General features: G+C 40.4%; 1 protein-coding gene across 5 annotated transcripts in view; it reads right to left on the bottom strand.

The window, feature by feature from the left end:
• The window catches only part of znf609b (zinc finger protein 609b), an 83,137-nt gene that overhangs the window by 16,843 nt on the left and 47,737 nt on the right, over positions 1–18,557 (bottom strand). For all 5 annotated transcript variants that reach the window (XM_020605683.1, XM_020605682.1, XM_020605686.1 and 2 more), the window contains exon 3: positions 7,337–7,562. In XM_020605683.1, the coding sequence (XP_020461339.1) occupies positions 7,337–7,562 (226 nt within the window). The remainder of the gene's footprint in view (positions 1–7,336; positions 7,563–18,557) is intronic.

Genomic DNA, 18,557 nt, shown 5'->3' with positions numbered 1-18,557 from the left:
CAATAAAATATGTTTATTACACAATCATTAAAGTGCAAAAAAAAGCAGCTTAAAAATGATGGAAACTTCGAAGGGAAATTTTCAGTGTTTGTTTATGTTTGTTTATTGAAACTCGTCCACTCCAGATATTTCTACTCAGGATCTCCCTTTGACTCACATTTGGCATTTAACATAAATTACAACATAATTTTCACTGGCCTATTTAAAAGTCTTTACACAGGGAATCTGAATTCATAGAACTTCATGGCAATATAATTTTAAAAAAGTGCTCAAGGATAAACAGAATAGATTAAGATTTACTTTCACTGCTTAAAGCCATTTGAATTCATGTGTACCCTTTCATCTTAGGAATAATTTCCAAGCTATCAGGACAAAGACGTCAATGCCAAGTCTGTTTAAACATGAAAAGCCCTTGACAAAACAACCCAAACAAATTTCCCTGTGGCAGACAGCAAATTGTACAAGAAAGTGAGACGACTTTCCATTGTTGATCTTTTGTTTACACACAGGGAGCTACGTATTTTTGTTTGTGTGAGCCATGATGTCTTTCTTCACTCACTGGATTTATTTCTGGGGAAGAAACAGACTGTAGTTCAAAGATCGAAAAATAAGACGTACTCTTTGGAACTGCAGTTCATTTGGGATTTGTTTGCTTGCTGTGGGGTGAAGGAATGATTCTGAAGCAATATACAGCAAACCCAGTTCCCTGCATACCCCACCCCCTTGTGACAGGCCTTATTAAGGTCAGTCAGAACAGCTGAGTGAAGCCCACATTAATGAGAAGAGCCTGTGACTTTACCACTAATTTCCTTTCAATGCCGTCAAACAACAAAAAGCAACCCCACCCCTTAGGCGCCAAACTCCTTTTGTAGGATCACTTAAACAAGAGGGTAATGTAAGGGGAAAATCAGGCTGTCTGCTGCATGGGTGACTGCCCACTCTGGCCCTAAACATCTCCTCCTCCCCACTGTTTAACACATTTCATTAGGTTGAACTGAGGCCAAAATATTGGGACCTCTGTTGCTGGTAAGGGGCATGGGTTCACTGGCCTAACTGTGTTATCCACCAACAGGAATTCAGTGGAATTAATGGCATTTTCACTCACTGACCTTGTCAAAATACCTCTGACAATGGGAGATCACTTCTGTTTAATGGCTGGGTGTGATATATTATGTCTGCTCTAGCAAATATCAAATGAATTCTATTTGTATCAAATAGAGCCAATAAAAAATACCAAATGAGTTCTATTTGCATTTAAGTGTGAAAGAGATTTCTCATAACAAACCCAATTATAAAATAAATATATATTAAAAAAATCACCAGTACTTGCAATTCTCACCCTTTGTACAAGGTTCTGATACTAATGTAATTATTGACAAATTTTACAACACTCTCCATATCCTGCTAGAAAACAACTCTTCTCAACCCTGTTTTCTCTGTACTAAAAGCACTCATTATGGTTGCACGTAGACAAGAAAGTGAGAACAATGAGAAAAATAGTGTCAGTATTCCTTCCAGAGAGGAGATCAGAGATAAGATAGAGATAGAGCTGGGTGATGCCAAGAGCAATAAGTGTACCACTGATAAATGACTATGTTTCCAACAGTCCATTTTAAGAATGTTTCTGCACCCGTGGTGCATTAAATGAAGACAAGTTTGTCAGTTTATGACAGTGTCAAAATACAAAGCACTTAGGCTGCACTTATTTTAAATCCTGAGCAGACAAAGATTTAGGAACAACTGTATGACCCACTGATTAATTGATTTGTTCACCACTCTGTGTAGCATGGATTGTGACGTAGTAGTGAGTGTTTACTTTAATGATTTTAGTTTTAATTAAATAAGACCTGTTTTTCTTAAATATGTTGTTTCCATTAATATCATCAATAAACAGCAACATTTAATATCCTATTAATAAGAGCGACATTATACAATATGAGACTCAAAAACACTTTCACCCCAAATTGTCTGCTTATCGTTAAAGAAAATCTCAGAAAATATCCAGATATAATTTTTTTGTCAATATTGCACACCCCTATGCAGTGCTGGTAGTTAGTGCATACCAATTAGGGTCTGAGCTACTGTCAGACGCTCTGTGCCTCTGCTGGACGGATAAGAGCCTGGTAGAGCTTTGACAGCCACTAGAGGCACATTTATGAGGTGAGAGTCACTGCACTATATAGCACTTTAAATTGCATCACTAAGAAAAAGCCAAGGAATGAAACACTAATAAACCTAAAAAAAAAATCCACATCATTTTTAATAAAATAAAGGTTTATCAATACCCAGCGAATGAGACAAAGGTATGCCTGATTGTTTTATTTTAGAGCATTCATGGGAGCAATAACTGAAAATTTGTGGTGTTACTCCAGTTCACAAGAAGTAAAAGTGTGAAGTCACTCCCACTGACAAAAATAACAGCCTGTGAGAAGGTCAATTCTCTCATACCACTGAGAAGCAAAGCAAGGCATTAGTATGCTTCCCACATCGTCGCAGTATTATCAACCGCATGCAGCACTCTTAAAGTGGGAGTAGATCACAAAACAGCAGCCATGCATGTAATGTCTCAAAAAGAAATATTTTACAGCTCTAGTGATCTTATATGCATTTGGACTGTAAATAATTTGTAGTGAGACAAAGAGTAGTTTCTACTAAATGCCATCTGGGAAAATTAACAATGCCTTTGTTATAACATACCCTCTGGTGTTTTGCCTTAAAGGACATGGTGCTGAGATTAATAGACAGGTCTGCAAAAGGTGCATTATTCAAGCCCTCTTTGTATAGCCAACATGATTTCTTATGACATCAACATGCAAAGCCTACAATTCCTCAAGGTATTTGATTAACATTTGTAGACAATTTAAGTGCTTGAAAAAATGTGGTTGTTGGCCAATGAGAATCTCTTGTTAGAGATATGGGTTCTCTCAGGCGTCATCTTGTGCTGTGTTTCCACTATCGGAACCCAACAAGCGGTATACCTCGTACTTCCCTTAACCATCATCAAGCATAGCTTCCATGGTTGACGTGAACTGTCCTGCTTTGTTTTTCCACTGTATTTTCTCTCTGTCGGTCTCTGTTTAGAGGTGGGAGGGCTGCTCCTCTCTCACACATGCAGTCAGTTGTGCTTGTAATGCTAATGCTTGACGTTTGCACATGTGGCCGTTTAACCAATCACTGGCGACTGTTCTGTGAGCACGCATATCCTCCCCCTTGCGTTCCTGGTACTTGATTTTAGTACTACCTCCTGAGGGGTGCCAAAATTTTGCTCCTGGAATGCACCTCCAAAGCGAGTCCAGTGTGGTGGAAAGAAATGATGAGGAGCACTACTTGGCACAACAGGTTTCACTAGGTTCCCTATAATGGTAACACCACCCAGGGACTAATTTGTAAACAACAAGAAAATAATCCTTCCTCAAAATATAATGAGTTACTTATAGTGGCTTCAGCAAGAATTCACACCCCTTCGCTTTTTGTATGCTTTGTATTGAAAATTTAATTTTAAATTGATAAAAGTGCCATTTTGCTTATCGATCAATGGGATAAACTGCCCAAATTCAGGTGTTCCAAGCTTGTAGAGACATTCCCCGAGAAGACTCAAGGCAATAATCGCTACCAAACGAGCTCAAACAAAGTACTGAATAAAGGGTGTGTATACTTTTGTCAAGTTAGAATTTTTAGTTTCTTAGTTTTATTCATTTAAAGTTCAATCTAAAACACAAAGTGTGCAAAAACTGAAGGGCCTGAATACTTTCTGAAGCCACTGTTTATCTTAAGTTTCTTGTTGAGTAGTATTATAACAACATATTTAGAACCATTGACAAATTCCTTGCAGTGTGGTAGCTTACTTTTTTGCCTTGGAAATTGGCCACTTCCACTCTTGCAAAGTGAACACAGATGAGGTTAAACACTGGCTTGGTAGCATGGAAAGCAAATGTGGCTAAGGAATTGGAAATGAAAGACTACAGAGAATGAGCTAGAGGAAAAAGGAGACATACCACTTTTACTCTTGTCTTGTCAATATGTCCTCTAGTGTTAACAGAAGCTGGCCTTTTGTGATTGATTTTTCACTCCATCTTCTGCTTGCTCATTGGGCTGGCAGAGACCTACCGGCCTCCTGACAGTGGTCACTCTTGTTTCAGTTGTTTGAGAAATGGAGGGGGAAAAAAGGAACTCTCTCAAATGTTTATACAGGAATATCCATTTCACATTGACCTCTCTTCTATTCAGATGCCAAACAGCTTTTAACTCTTGTGCTAACGCCAGTGCTTGCAATACTACAATGATGTAATATGAGTTGAATAAATAATCCATGAGACAAACATTTATCATAAACAGCTGGTATTATTTATCTATTAGGGAGCTTAAGAAGCTGTGGGACCTGCTTGGGGAAGAGCCTGCCATGTACTGGAGGGTTAGTGCAAGTGTGAAACTTGGGGAGTGGGGGGCAGGCACGGGAATGGAGTTGCAGTGTTTGACCACAGGGACATCCTTTGTGTCCCCTCTACCCTGGAGCAGAAGCCAAGGCGTTCTGGGCTGTGTTTCAAGAGCAATAAACTTCTCCAGCATTTTAGAGATGACATTTGGAGGTATCAGCATGCTAAGCCTGTGAGGGGTTGGCCCACCACTCTGCTGACACAACCCTGGGAGCTGCCACTGCCTCATCTGTGCTGAAGGGATTTGTGTCAGTGCCGGGCCTTAAAATACCATAGCTTTGCCCTCTCCCCTACCTCCTGTCTATGTTCCACTCACCCCCTGACTGACTGAATGGCACAGACTCACCTCATTATCCATTTGTTCTCCTACACAGGTCTAAAGACATCAGACTGTATGCTCTTTTAAAGATATGTAATTTTATTCATTCAAAAATCCACATATACATTGAGGCTGCTATTTAAATATTACCATTATCCACACTCAGCTGTAAGGTCTGCCACGTGAAATTATGCAAGATGAAAAATGTATTTGGCCCCATCAGCAAAGATTCTTGTCAGCTCCGATCAAAGGCGCAGCTTCTGTGATCACTTTTTGTTAGGCGTCGCTTGCCTCCGCCTCATCTGTACCCTTTCTCTGGCATTCTGTGAGTCGGGTGAGGCACAGACAATTACTGGGAGCCTGTTGTTTATTTACTCCCACAAGGCTGAAAGGCGGAGGTGATGAAGCAGCTGTTGGTTGGCATGCTAAATGAAATGTGCACACACAGTGCATGCCTTAACAGCTCTGTATGGGACTTGTCATGCAGAGAAGTGGGGGACTGCTCAACTTCACTGCTAATCAGAATGCCTCTGCTATGTCTTTGGGGGCTCTGTTTGTTGCTCTTCCCCAGTACTCTGTCTGGATTTACTTGATTTCCTCATTTGTTTCTCATTTGTTCAGTTGCTTCACAACGAGAGAAGTCTGTTTTCATAGGTCTCTTTGGGGAAAAAACAGCAAAATGGCAGTGTGGTTGGATGTAAGCAGCATCTGGGTCACTTTCATTTCAAACTAGCCAGCGGGTTGTTCAGGACTCATACCATTAAAATGATGTAGAAGAAATACACGTTTGTGTTGTTAATGTGTGCAAAATGTAGAACAATGAAGGCCATGCCCCTTCAGAAATTCATTCCAGACTCATTCTTATATTTCCAGTTACTCTGATGGGCATTTTTATGACTCCCAAAACTACATATCAATTATATATCATGTAAGGATTAAACAAACACACTTCAGCCACCGCAGTGTCTCCTCTTAAATCACTAAACTATAGCTGACTTTGTCAGCAGTGAACAAGCTGTGGTGCTTTCAAACAGCATAATTAATTGAAGTTCTGTCTCCATTTTATTATGCTGTTATAATTTATTATTATTATTAGGCCAAAAAATGAAAGAATACAGGTGCATTTATACACCAAAAAAATATAAAAGACAACTGAGGGCCACTTCATAGATAGCAATCAAATACTGTATCTCTCTTCATCCCTTATCACATGATATTCTATCCCAACTGTACAGGGTTGTTTTTTGTCTGCAATACAAACAGGCAAAGAGAGCAAAGGAGGTAAGATTCTGGAAACCCTGCTGGCCAATACAGCTCTGATGGCCATAACAACCTGTGTGTTACGCCTGCAGTGTCCCCCTCGCCTCAACACACATCCTCTACCTTCTCTCTCCATCATACCACTCAAATGCTCTCACCAGCCTCGTTCCCACTGAGCCAGACAGAGAAGAATTACAAGACAGGTCCATCAGGCCAAACCACTAGCTCTTTCAGCTAAAATAGCAGCTATGAGAGAGTGAGTGCAGGCAAAGGACAGACTTGGATGGGAAAAGGGAAGGGGGCAGGGTGAGGGGAGAGGGTCAATCACTCTGTGGGAGGCAGAATATAAGGGAGCACAAACATAGTACTGGTGTTGGCTCAGAGCCATGCTTGTGTCACTAACAGAAGCAGCCTTGTCTATCGCTTCTCCATGTCCCAACCCCCGCCTTGCACTCGCTCCCTCTCAGTTTGCTTGGACACAGAGTCAAGGGGTGACTGGTTGGATGCTTGGTAACAGCAAAGAGCTGCAATAGAGAGGAGGACAGGGGTGAATCAGGCACAGCCCAGGGCTGAAGGAGAGGTGGTGATGATGTAGGGACCTGTTCAGCTTCGCCTAGTGAACCAACAAGCAGTACTGTGGATGTGTGGGCAATCTGTACTCAGCGTGCCCGCAGAGCAACTGAGCGAGAGCAGCTTTGAAGATTAGGTGTTTGCATTTTTTTCTCACATGCATGACAGAAATACAGGGCAGTTTTCAGAGCCAGCAGAACCTGACAGTGCTAGTGATACATCTTAAAATTATATAAGTTGAATGCAGTTTCGATCAAAGGGAGGAAAACTGAAAGTGGCTAAGACTTCCCTCGGACTGCACTGCAGGAGAGGAGCCAACTTTATTCCCAACTGGCAGGCTTGCAAAAAAGTGCTTTGTGATATGAGGTATGTTGCTGTTTAGTGCTGATATCTCTGTGCAACAAACTCCTGCCTGTATACTTGCAAGTAAAAAACAAATCAAGGCCACAGAAGAACTGCCTGCCAACTACTGTGCTTGTTGGCAATATTATACAGCATGTGTGGTGTTAAAGCACACATTAGTACCAGGAGCTCCAGAGGCAGTCAGAGCATATCGCATATACATTAGCTGGCAGAATATGTATGGTAAGGGCAGCAAGATGACAATTTTTAAAGGACAGCGGTTTCACTAAAAACTTTGATAAACCAATACCTTGTCTTAATGGCTATGTAAATAAAAACTAACAATTATTACATGTTTAAAGCCAGGATTCATTTGTTTGACTGGGAAGAGAGTCACTAAATATCAACTTACCATCCTCAGTTTCTTGCCACACAATGCCTTCAAGATTGACACTGGTACCAGGCTCGCAGGGTCCCAAGCACTCGGGTTCAGTAGCCAGAGCCACGTCGGATGTGTTTACTGCCACCGAGCGTGTGCGCACCATTATCTGCTCACATGGCGAGGCAATCTCACTGTTGCCTACTGTGGCCAGGAGGTGGAGGGGGGGAGGGGCTGGTGTGGACACAGGAGATTCCATCTGTGAAGAAAGAAGTGGGGGTTGAGAGAGAAAGATACAAATGAGACACTTCAGAACCACTGTATAAACATGCACAAAGAAGATGTTAAGATACAGCTACCGGATGCCACAGCGAGAGGAAATCAACAAAGTACTGAACGTCCTGGTATTTTGCACTTAAAAGCGATCCTCATTACAGAAAGTGTGATATAGCAGCTGCAGAAGTGTTTTAATGCACTACTGTGTCTTTCCTCAATCTTAGAGGTGATTAGTGGACAGGGGGGGGGGGATGTGTACTGACTCTGTGAAAGGACAAAATTAGTTATGCAGGGTTGCTCAAACAATCCCTTCCCCAGCTTTCCTCCCTCGCACACAGCTGAGTGAGATCCGTGACACCGAATCATCTCACAGGCTGATCACTCATTAATTCCCTCAATTAAAGAGCTAGTTGTGGTGGGGAGTGTGCTGCTGAGGGTCAGTAATTGATTCCACCTATTCTGACACACTATGACAGCAACGAAGAGACACTGGGTCTACCTGGAAAATGAAAAGGACAGGAAATGGGGGCTCAGTTGAGATCAGCTGAGGGGAAGCATGAGAGAGAACTGGAGGCAGAAAAGTGTGTAGGTGGAAAAGACAGTGAGAGGAAGACTGATGGTGATTTAAGGGCCTCAGTGACACCAGTCTTAAAGATCTTTATTCGAGGCAGTTGACATTAAAGTGTTCCAAATCATTAGCACTGAACTGCAGGAGGAATGCCATGCTGCAGCCAACACCATACATTTATTAGCTGGGTATGAAACACTCCGTGCTCAGGAAAGTGCTGCAAATGTTGGATTCAATGAGACTTAGAATATAAAATAACAACTCACACATTGGATTATAAACCTGTACATGCTTGAAATAATTGTTCCAATCTACTTACTGTTCCAAAGTGAGTATAATATGTAAACCGAAATCACTTTTCACTGCAGATACCCAAAATTTTGGTTCAGACTGAAAGATCTCAAATAGTGGTACAACCTAACTAAACGTAGCTACTAAGGGGTGGCACTCTTAGAATAATCGTCGAATAGTTCCCAGTGAATACTGAATAGCATTTTAGCTTAATATCTATGTAGATAAATTAAAAACCAGGAAACTGCAAACTGTGCCATAATACACAATATATATATGATGTAGAATGTACTGTAGTCTACAATATTTTATTTTTTGATGGGGTTTTAATTACTTTAATTGAGAGGCGATTGATTTAGAAAATTTGGAAGTATTACTGACTAATTGCTCTGTGAGACATTTCATCACAGTCAGTCAATCACTGAATGAGTGAATGAGAACTCTTAATCTGTGAGGAACCGAGTGTTTTGAACATTAGTCCCTGATGAAATTTGATATTAACTCAAGACTTGTCATCCCAGAAGCTTCATATTTCATGATATACAGCAATGAGCTTGGATAGCCCATTTCTCAGGGTGCTCAGAGGAAGAGCAAATTAATGTGTGTAGAGAGCGTCAGAGAGTCAGGCCTGGACATCGTAATAACTGTGTGTCACTTTTTGATGCATGATGTGGCCAAGCTGCCGGCCAGCTGAATGAATGAGACAGGACAGGTAATCACCCGAGCTGTCATCACACATTGTTCCTGGGCCTTATGGAGACACAGAAGACCGCAGACAAGACCGCACAACAACCCTCCTTCGGAGTGACAGCAAATGGTGAAAGGTGCAAACAAGTTCATGCAGAACCTCCTCTAAATTGACTCCTGAAACACAAAACTGTGTGGACCTTTTGAGATTTGATACTTTGGTTGTATATGTGACATTATGATGGCTTGGAATTTCGTTAATTAAATTGTTAGGCTGAATAGTGGGCTCATACTAAATGCTCAAACTCAGAAGTCAAAATTCTGAGATTAAAATCAGAATTCTGAGAAAAACGTCACAACTCAAATTTTGAACAATGAACATGAACAATGCAGCGCTTTTTTTTACAAGTTCTATCAATAGAGAGTGAGTAAACAAAAGGACTTTCACCTTAGGCTGCTGAGTGTAAACCCACACAGTGAAATGTCTGCCATCTTGCCCAGGGTTTCAAAAAAAAGCCCAAAGCATATAAATGAACTACACAATTTATAAGATTACACACATCTCTACCCAAACCTCAGTCTATGCCAAATTCCATGATTTTTTTCTTTCCATGAAAGACTTTACAGAGGGATTCTGAAATCTCACCAAAAACCACAAAGCTTGTGTGTCACACAAACCTTTTCTTAACTGAAACTCCATGCCAACTCCTTATGAAAGCCACACTGGCAAGAGTAACATTCAAATGACTGACAAATATGTTATGAATCTTGGACTGGTGTTGAGCATACCTCTCAGTGCTGACAGAGGAGGAACTCTGTGTAGATTTCCAGTGATCACACAATAACGTGCCTGAGGCAGACGGACATGTGCTGCACTCTTTACTGGACACATTAACTTCAGCTTTAACTTGTTTATTAGCACTGGGACTAAGAAACTGAGCTCTGGGCTTGGTTGAGGATTATCAAAGGATTACACTACAGTGTCATTCTGAGGCACCTGTCTTGGCTGTTCTCGTGTGGGTGGTGTGGGGTGTGAATCCAGCTGACCAAATTAAGCTTTGAATCTTTTACTGTACACTACACTGAGGCCAGCAATACAAGTGCCTGAAATTGACTCTGAGAAGCACTTGAACAGCTGTTACTCTGCTAAAATTACTGTTAAAATGCCAGAATAAAAAAAATGGCCAATAATGATTTGGATGATTTAGTTGCAACACTATTTTACAGGTTCTAAAATTTCAGTTTATTACAAAATAATCTTCCAAGAAGCTTCCTGGAAAGAACCACACACAAGTCAACAGTAAGTCACAAGTAAACAGTGAGTAATCCTTGCTACTCTTGTAATTATCTGTAAATGTTAAGCCAGCTCAGCCTTGAGACTTTTATTTGAAAGTCCACAAATGAGCAAAACATGCAAAATATAAAATATGCCTAAAAACAAACAATTAGGCACATATGAAGAATACAATTTCCAATAATAAACAAATAAGTAATGAATGTTCACTGGGGTTTAAATGGAGCAATCTCTTTCAGGGAAATTCATATGTTGGTCGATGATGAACTCAAAACAACCAACTGCACTAATATAATGAGCATGTAAAATAAAGTGTTACCAATTTGTTCTGTAATTTCATTTGGTCTACTAGAAACCATTGACATGTGAAAACAAGTTTGTTAATCATCATCGCCAAATACTGAGTATTGAAAAACTAATAAAAACCAAAGGAGCCAAAGCCCGACTGTTGTTGACACGGATCATTAGACAGTAATAAACCCACAGTAAACAGACTGGTTATGTTTAACCAATAAAAAGTAACTTTGCTCTGGATTCAAAATTATGTGGCCCTTGATATGTAACACAGATATTATTGTTTCTGAAATGGTTATGAGTAGAAACAGTTCTCCAAACAAGTCTCACATTTAACAGGGGATTATGGGTGCATTTTCTGGTCATGGTTTAGCCCAATGGTTCCCAAACATTTTCTGCTGCTCCCCCACTTGTTGTCAGTAAAATATTTTTGAGCTTAGTTTATCATAAAAAAGAGCTTTATGGGTCATTTTCTTAGCTACAATAATCAATATCAGCAAACAACTGGCAAATTTGATGATTTGGGAATAGAATCATACCAGCCTGAATCAAAATCTAATCAAAAGGTGATTTATGTAGAGTTAACCAATCCTGGTGTTAAAAGACTATAATTAATTTAAACTGTTCCCTGTTGATTGTTTAACCACTGAACAGTATAGATGTTTCCATCTGGTAAAGCATGGGAAATTCAACACTGTTCAAACCTGTTTCTTGAAAAAAGAAACTGTAATTCTTCCTGACACAGAGTGCAGTGGTTAAGACAAAAGGAATTCTTGCCAAAGAACTAATAGTTGGCTGAGCTCAGTGGTTGTGCTTCAATTATGAAATTCTTTTGAACTCCGGGGTGAACTCTGAACATCTTTGGTCAGCTACTGAGGTCGAAGGAGAGTGGAGATTATGCTTCTTGGTGGCCTTGCTCAGTGCCTCTTCCAACACCACTGGCACAAGTAAGAAAAAAAAGGAAAAGGAAGCCAAGTCTCTTAATATGGCTGTCATATAAACAATGTGGGTACTGGTAATCTGTACTACACTGTCAAATGCACATAATACATTTAAGAACAGCAGCATTTAAATCCTGAGCATTCCAGACAATTGCCATGCAATCTGATTATCAGCAAGCAAACACAACACTGGGTAGCTTTTAAAGTGAGCCATATTACTGAGGCCATCAAGTAATATGGTTATTAGCATTAAGCTACAATAGAAAACAAATGGATGAAATGCTCTGTTCTGCCAAGGGACAGAAAAGAGATTACATGAATTCCATTTCAAGTGGTGAAAACCTACCAATTGTCTTCAAACACTGCGCTCTGGCCTAATTCCTTTAATAAAACTGCAATCTCTTCTTCTTTTTAGCTCAGCATAATCACAGAAACTGAGACAGAAAACAAAAACAGGAACACCTGGCATCTATTGTAGACCACCAGCTGGCAAAAGGCGCTCAGTTTCTAGGCAACTCTTCTCAGTTTTAGCTGCTAATTGTGCTTTCATGAAAGCATAACCACACATAAATAATAAAGAGGAAACTAAGCTGTGATGAAGTCAGTCACCCATGACTTACAATCTCTTCAAAGCCATAATGAGTAAGCCGGGATCACTCTAAACAGTTACTGTCTGACAAAGAAGGCATTTGCCATATGACTCCTTATCATTACAGGTCTACACCAAGCATATAGCATGGCATATTATTTCTATCAGAAATAGAAACAGGTTTATTACCAAGTACATTTCTAAATACAAGTAATTTGTCTCAGTAATATTACAAACTAGGGGAAAGATATTTGTATTTGACCCTAATAGCCTTAAAAAACAACCATTACACAGTATATCATTTTTAAGCATCTAAAAGAAATGCTGATCAGTGCAAGCCCACCTTTTGACACTTAACTTTATAGCTCATTTCATTTATGATGGAACATAACCTCCAAGTTAAAAATAAAACCATGAAAGACAAGATATACACATAAAAATGCATCTCTGTAAACGCAACAGCTTCATATACAACAGCGAATAAACTTTCATTTCAGTGAATTACACTCAGCTGTTACAGAGACAAGTAATGCTTTCACATTTGCTGTAAATTTTAGGAGTAATCAAATTTAATATCCTTTTAGTATAACAGTATCATTGTATGCTGAAAATCAGAGCTGCTATTTTATCCAGGCCTTCGATTATATTAAAAGAAAAAGGTACAGAAAGTTTTGTCAAAGAGAAACATCTTTAAAGAGCACGGGAGGCTTTACCTGTAGAGACACCTGCCCTTGCTGATGAAAGTACAACATACATTAGTGAAGCGATAGCTCCCGCTACCAGCAACATGATGGGAAGTAAAAGTGATATAAAAAGACAGAAGGCTCAAGGGACCACAGGGTAGAAGACTGAGCCAAGATAAGTAGAGCTTACCAATTTGCTCACTTATAAAGCAGTGGCCTAATTTGCCTGGTAAAGCAAAGTCACACAGAGGAAAACTCCTCTCCTTTTACTACTACTATCCAAATACAAAAGCAAATCTAGACTAATTGGCAAAACTCTGACCTCTCTCACCATTTGAATGCTTATATTTCTAAGGTCACTGCATCCCCAGATCTCAGCAATTAACTTTGTAACGGATAAACTAAAACCTAGCTACACACTTAGGTGCAGGGATGCTTTAAGATAAATGCTAACATCTACATGCTAACATACAAGTAAGATGCTAATATGCTGTTGTTTAGCTGGAAAGATACCATCTTCACATCCTAGTTTAGCATGCTAAAATTAGCTAATTTAATTACAAAAAAATTCAATTCCACCAAGGGACAGAAAAAAGCCAAAGCACGACTGAGTTCCCTTTCATGTTGTGAAACCCTACCAATTATCTTCAACTACTGAACACTGGCCTAGAATGAGAATTATATTATTTTTGTATAAAACTTCATGGCAATCCATTCAGTGATTGTCAAGACATCAAAAGAGCAAACATGCAGTCTGATCAATGAAGCTGCCGTAAAGCCAAATACAGACAACTCATCAGTATACCTCCTAGCATTAACTACTGTAAGTATTTTCTTCTCTTCATTACTACCTTAAGCCAAGCACTGGATACTAACAAGCAGATGGGAACACTAAAACATCTCTATATGTGATGGCAAATCCAGAAACAAGTAGAACGGGAAATTTCTTACTAAGAAAGGTTGATGTTATTTGTACCTGCATTGCTCAAGCAGGCAAGCTGGATGCCTGATTGGCTGATGGATTTACACACAACAGGTGGCTTGGTACACTTTTTTTCTGATCTTGGCTCAGCTTGACCTTGTCAATCCAATTCCTTCATTTCCCTTCCCTGGATCTGCCTTGAGCTTATGCTCAGTGTTTGTTAGATGACAGGGCGGGCTTGGGTCAAAAGTGCACCGGGGTGGTCTGGTAGAAACTGCGAAGGCTAAAAGCCATGTGCCCGGCTCCCTAGAAGCAGTGCAATGTGAACATTTCCTTATGTTTACTGGTGACAAAACATGTTGAAGGTCTACATCAGGAACTACCTGCTCATAGTATTATTTTTTAATTGTTGGTTTATTTGTCTGCGGTTTAACGATAAGTGGTTGGATGTTAGCAATGTATAAGGTGCACACGTATAAGAATGCAGGTGTATAATTATAGTGCTGCTTTGAACACTGACAAATTAATGATTATTTTTATCTAGTGCTCTGCTAGGTATTTTATGAATAATGTTTTTAGTATATAAAATATCAGAAAATAGTATAAAATTTGATAAATTTCCAAAAGCCAAGATAATATCCTCAAATGTTCTTTTGTAAGTTATGTATGGCAAAGAAGAAAAGCTTGAAATTCTCATACCTGAGAAGCTGGAATGACCAAGCACTTGCCATTTTCAAACAGTTGCATGATTACCAAAATAGTTACTGATGGGGCTGCAGATAATTTACTTCTTTATAAATCCAGTGACTTGCAGAATCAATGCCAAGGCACACTGAAGCTGTTCTGGTGGCACATGATGGCCCAACACTTTACAATGACATTTTAGGTTGGATATTCTTTTAATTTGCCACCTCTGGGTAGAACACTGACTGTATATAAAAACTGGACAAACCCACTCATTGGTTTTCTGAAGGGCGGTTTTGAATCCCAAGCCTGGCTGCTGCCATCTTGGTGGTTCTTCAATCTGCTAGAGCTAGTCCAAAAAATGAGCAAAGAGGTGGAGCTCAGCAGACAGCTAGTGGCTAGCCACCAATTGCGGGACCCTCATGCCTGTCATCCAAAGCGGCCACGCCCTTAATTAATATGCAACTTTTAGTCTCAATACAATTTAAAAGGGTGAGTTATATAAAAATACATCTCCTGTACAGTTGTCATGGAAAGAGCAATTAGCTAAAGAGACCAAAAAGCTTTTCGTACAAGGCTGTAAGTTTATTTCTGCTGTACAGCAGAACATTTTAACATGGGACTCTATAGGGCATGGCTCCCCAGCCCCAAGTGGCCATTGGAGGAACTGGAGGTTTTAACAGCACACGCACATACTAAGAAAGTCACTTTCGGCTTTTTCCGTTTAGGGGTCGCCACAGCGAATCGTCACACTGACAAATCGCATGTTGACATTTGGCACGCGTTTTACACCAGATGCCCTTTCTGACACAACCCTGATTCAAACCCAGGGCACCGCGGCGAGCGCGCTGCCCCTTAACCACTAGCCTACCAGGGCCAGTTATACATATCTACACCACAATATGGTGTGCAAAAATGAAAGGGTCTAAATACCTTCTGAAGCTGATTCTCCCCCCCCTTTTTTACACTTACTCCCATTTCTCATCCTCCTACTCTGACCATAGGTCAGTTGACAACAACAGTATCTATTACAACAGTAAGCCACATTCTTGTCAAGGTCACCCACATGGGTCCATCAGGGAGAGGGACTGTGCAGCGAGCAGAAATCCAGATAAGCTAAGCTGAGCCTATGAGGATTTCTCTCTCACCAACTCCCTCCATAGTCATAAATCTTATCTCACGGCAAAGGGAAACTTGACAGCAAACTGAGAGGCTGTCATCATCAGCTCAGCAACCTAGATTCCCACCCAAATACCAATGATTCACTTTTAGGCTTCTTTCAAGTCTGAGGCTCTGAGCAAGCCTTTGAGATCAGGCCTGAAAAAACAAAAATACGGCTCTCTGTATAGTGGACTCCACAATGTTTACAGCCACGACCAAAACACTTTCATGAATGCAAAATCTTAAAGCAGTCAAGCAAAAATAAATGCTCCTACATACTATCTAGAAACCTTATCAGCCAAGTAACAAAACATTTTACTAGTCCCACATATTATACAAAGAAAACAAGTTGTTATTCAGGGTGTGAGAAACCCCCAGAGCGCCTAACCTCACACTATTTATAGACGTTCTCTGTTAATCCCTTGTGTTGTCGCTCTTTCATGGGTGGTGCCTTCTCCAAACATTAGAAAGACAATCCTAAGTCACACATAGATGGACACACTCTCTATAAAAATCTGAATGGTGCCAAGTCACGTACTAATGTGTTTCAATACTTGGACTGACATAAAAAACAGAAAACTGTATTTACACTTAGCGCAACACATGTCACTTTCAGTGTGGGCGCCACATTGTGGGAACTTGTGTGTCATCAAAATTACAACACTGGATGATGTTAATATCCTTTCTAGGCTTGTCAATTTAGAAAAAACAGAATACAGGTTTTAGCTGTTCAAAGAGAAATGCAGATGATGAAGCATGTAGCATGAGACAATGGCATTAGGAGTAGAACGATGTGTTTGTAAATGTTGGGGGAGTGTACTGCGCTCTGTTCTGCAGAAGGTGCTTTAGCTACACTCACTGTTGTGCCTCATGCTGCTACTCTGACTGACCTCTGTTGCAGGCTGTCTCACAGAGCTCCAGCTGAACAGTGTCTGTCTTCATGGACTGTGATGTATGCCATTTGTGGGTACCAGTAGTTTCCAGTGTACCAGTGTCAAAACCATACCTATACACATTCATATACGTTTGAGTAATGAACAATAGCACCACATAACATTTAAGCACTCTTTTTGATGAGTAAGAAAAGCAGTTGAAAAGGCAGGTCAGTAGGAGCTCCGGAGGGTAGGTTACACTGCACTTATTTTCTGGTCCACACAGCATGTCTGTGACTTGTTTTGATAATTATAGTCTGGAAGTGATTTGAGCCCTTTTCAGACATGCACTGGAACCCTGTAATCTTCTAGACATTACCTGGGGGAGGTGTATGTGAGAACACAAATGTCCATTTCGGTTGACCTAGATTTTAAGCGAACTTTACCCTGCCAGCTCCCAAGCACAAAGTCCACGTAAGGTCTGAGTGAGCTGGAATACAGCATCTTATAGTCCAGAGTATTTGCACGGAGCTAGTGAGCGTGTTGATGGTGTTCTATCATGTGACTGGCGTGAAACCGGAAGCACCCAAACATCCAATGGGGGGTGGGGGGGATCATGACTTACAATGAAGACACAAACAAAAATATTCAACTGGAGACAAGATGAGATTCAGGAACTTCTGCTGTTAAGAGCTGGTGCCAGAGTTGTCAGACAAGGCAAGGGACTCCCTTGTTTACGCCCAAATTACAAACTGGCTACGTGACCATGTCATGTCCCGGCGCCTGCATGCTCTAACCAGGCCCGCCCCCTGCACATAAACCAAACGAACTATTTCCATGAGGTGAGAACACATATGACACAGACTATCTCGTGTTGTGTGCTACATAGGTTCCGCAGACACAGTAAGGAGTTCATGTGTGAAAATAACTTTGGATATAATCAAGGGAGTCCTGTGAGAAGCCTTTTCTGGAGTGAAAAACAAGCCAAAACAACCTGTCTTGAAAATTAATCTACTTTATTATCAAATCAATCTAAAACATATTCAGAAAGATTTTAAACTATTCAGTGGATGCACTTTGGCATTTCCACATAAGGAGACTGAGCCCTCAAATGTTCTTAAGACACTTGCTTGCTCAAACATGTGACAGTGTAAAAGTACAATACAGTTAAGTCATCACACCACAGTCTGGGAAAATGATATCTGTGTGCCCTTCAGATCAGCTGTGGTGATGTCGAGAGAGGAGTAAAGCGAAACTCACTATAACACACCAAATCCCCCCTGTCTCTGCTAGCCGATTAGCAGAGGTCTACTGCTCTCAGCCATCAGTTTGATGACCTTGTTAGCTTGAGTGCCTAATCTGCTAAATGCATGGATAAAAATCAGCCAGTGCAGTCATTGTTGCCCCCCCCCCCCCCCCCCCCGCTCCCACACCCTTTCCTCCACAACCAACAGATGATGCCTCTATCTTTACTTATCCTGAGGATGTACTGTCAAACTGACAGGGGTTAGCATTTTGTATTGTTAAAGATAAATTACTTTTAAGATAGTGTAACTGATGAATTTTCAGATATGTATACTTGGTTATAATTTTGAGAATGGGCCAACATTCTATATAAAATAAATAAATCACACAAATATCTATGTCTTATTTTCAGTATAAGAGAGCCAAGCCATAGAAGACTACACAAGACCATTTTTTTCAGGTTATGGCCTATTTTGCTTTTATTTTAAGGCTTTAAGGGGCCTGTTTTTCCCCAAAATCTTTCCTCTTTGGATCTGCCTAAGTCCTACCCAATAGTAGATTCAAAATAAGATTGGAATAAACAAACACTGCAGAAATTCTCAAAAACCTCAGCTGACATGTCACTGATGGGTTTTTTCCATGCTTACTCTTGACTTCCACAAAGAACGATCATGTTCTGCAGCTAACAACGATCTAATACACTGTTTATGAATACGGTTTACAAGAATCAAGTGGATACACTGAGGT

The sequence above is a fragment of the Monopterus albus genome, unplaced genomic scaffold (genome assembly GCF_001952655.1).
Source record: "Monopterus albus unplaced genomic scaffold, M_albus_1.0 scaffold72.1, whole genome shotgun sequence".
NCBI classification, from domain to species: domain Eukaryota; kingdom Metazoa; phylum Chordata; class Actinopteri; order Synbranchiformes; family Synbranchidae; genus Monopterus; species Monopterus albus.
Note: the sequence above shows the minus strand (reverse complement) of the source record. Positions and strands in the feature narration are given on the sequence as shown.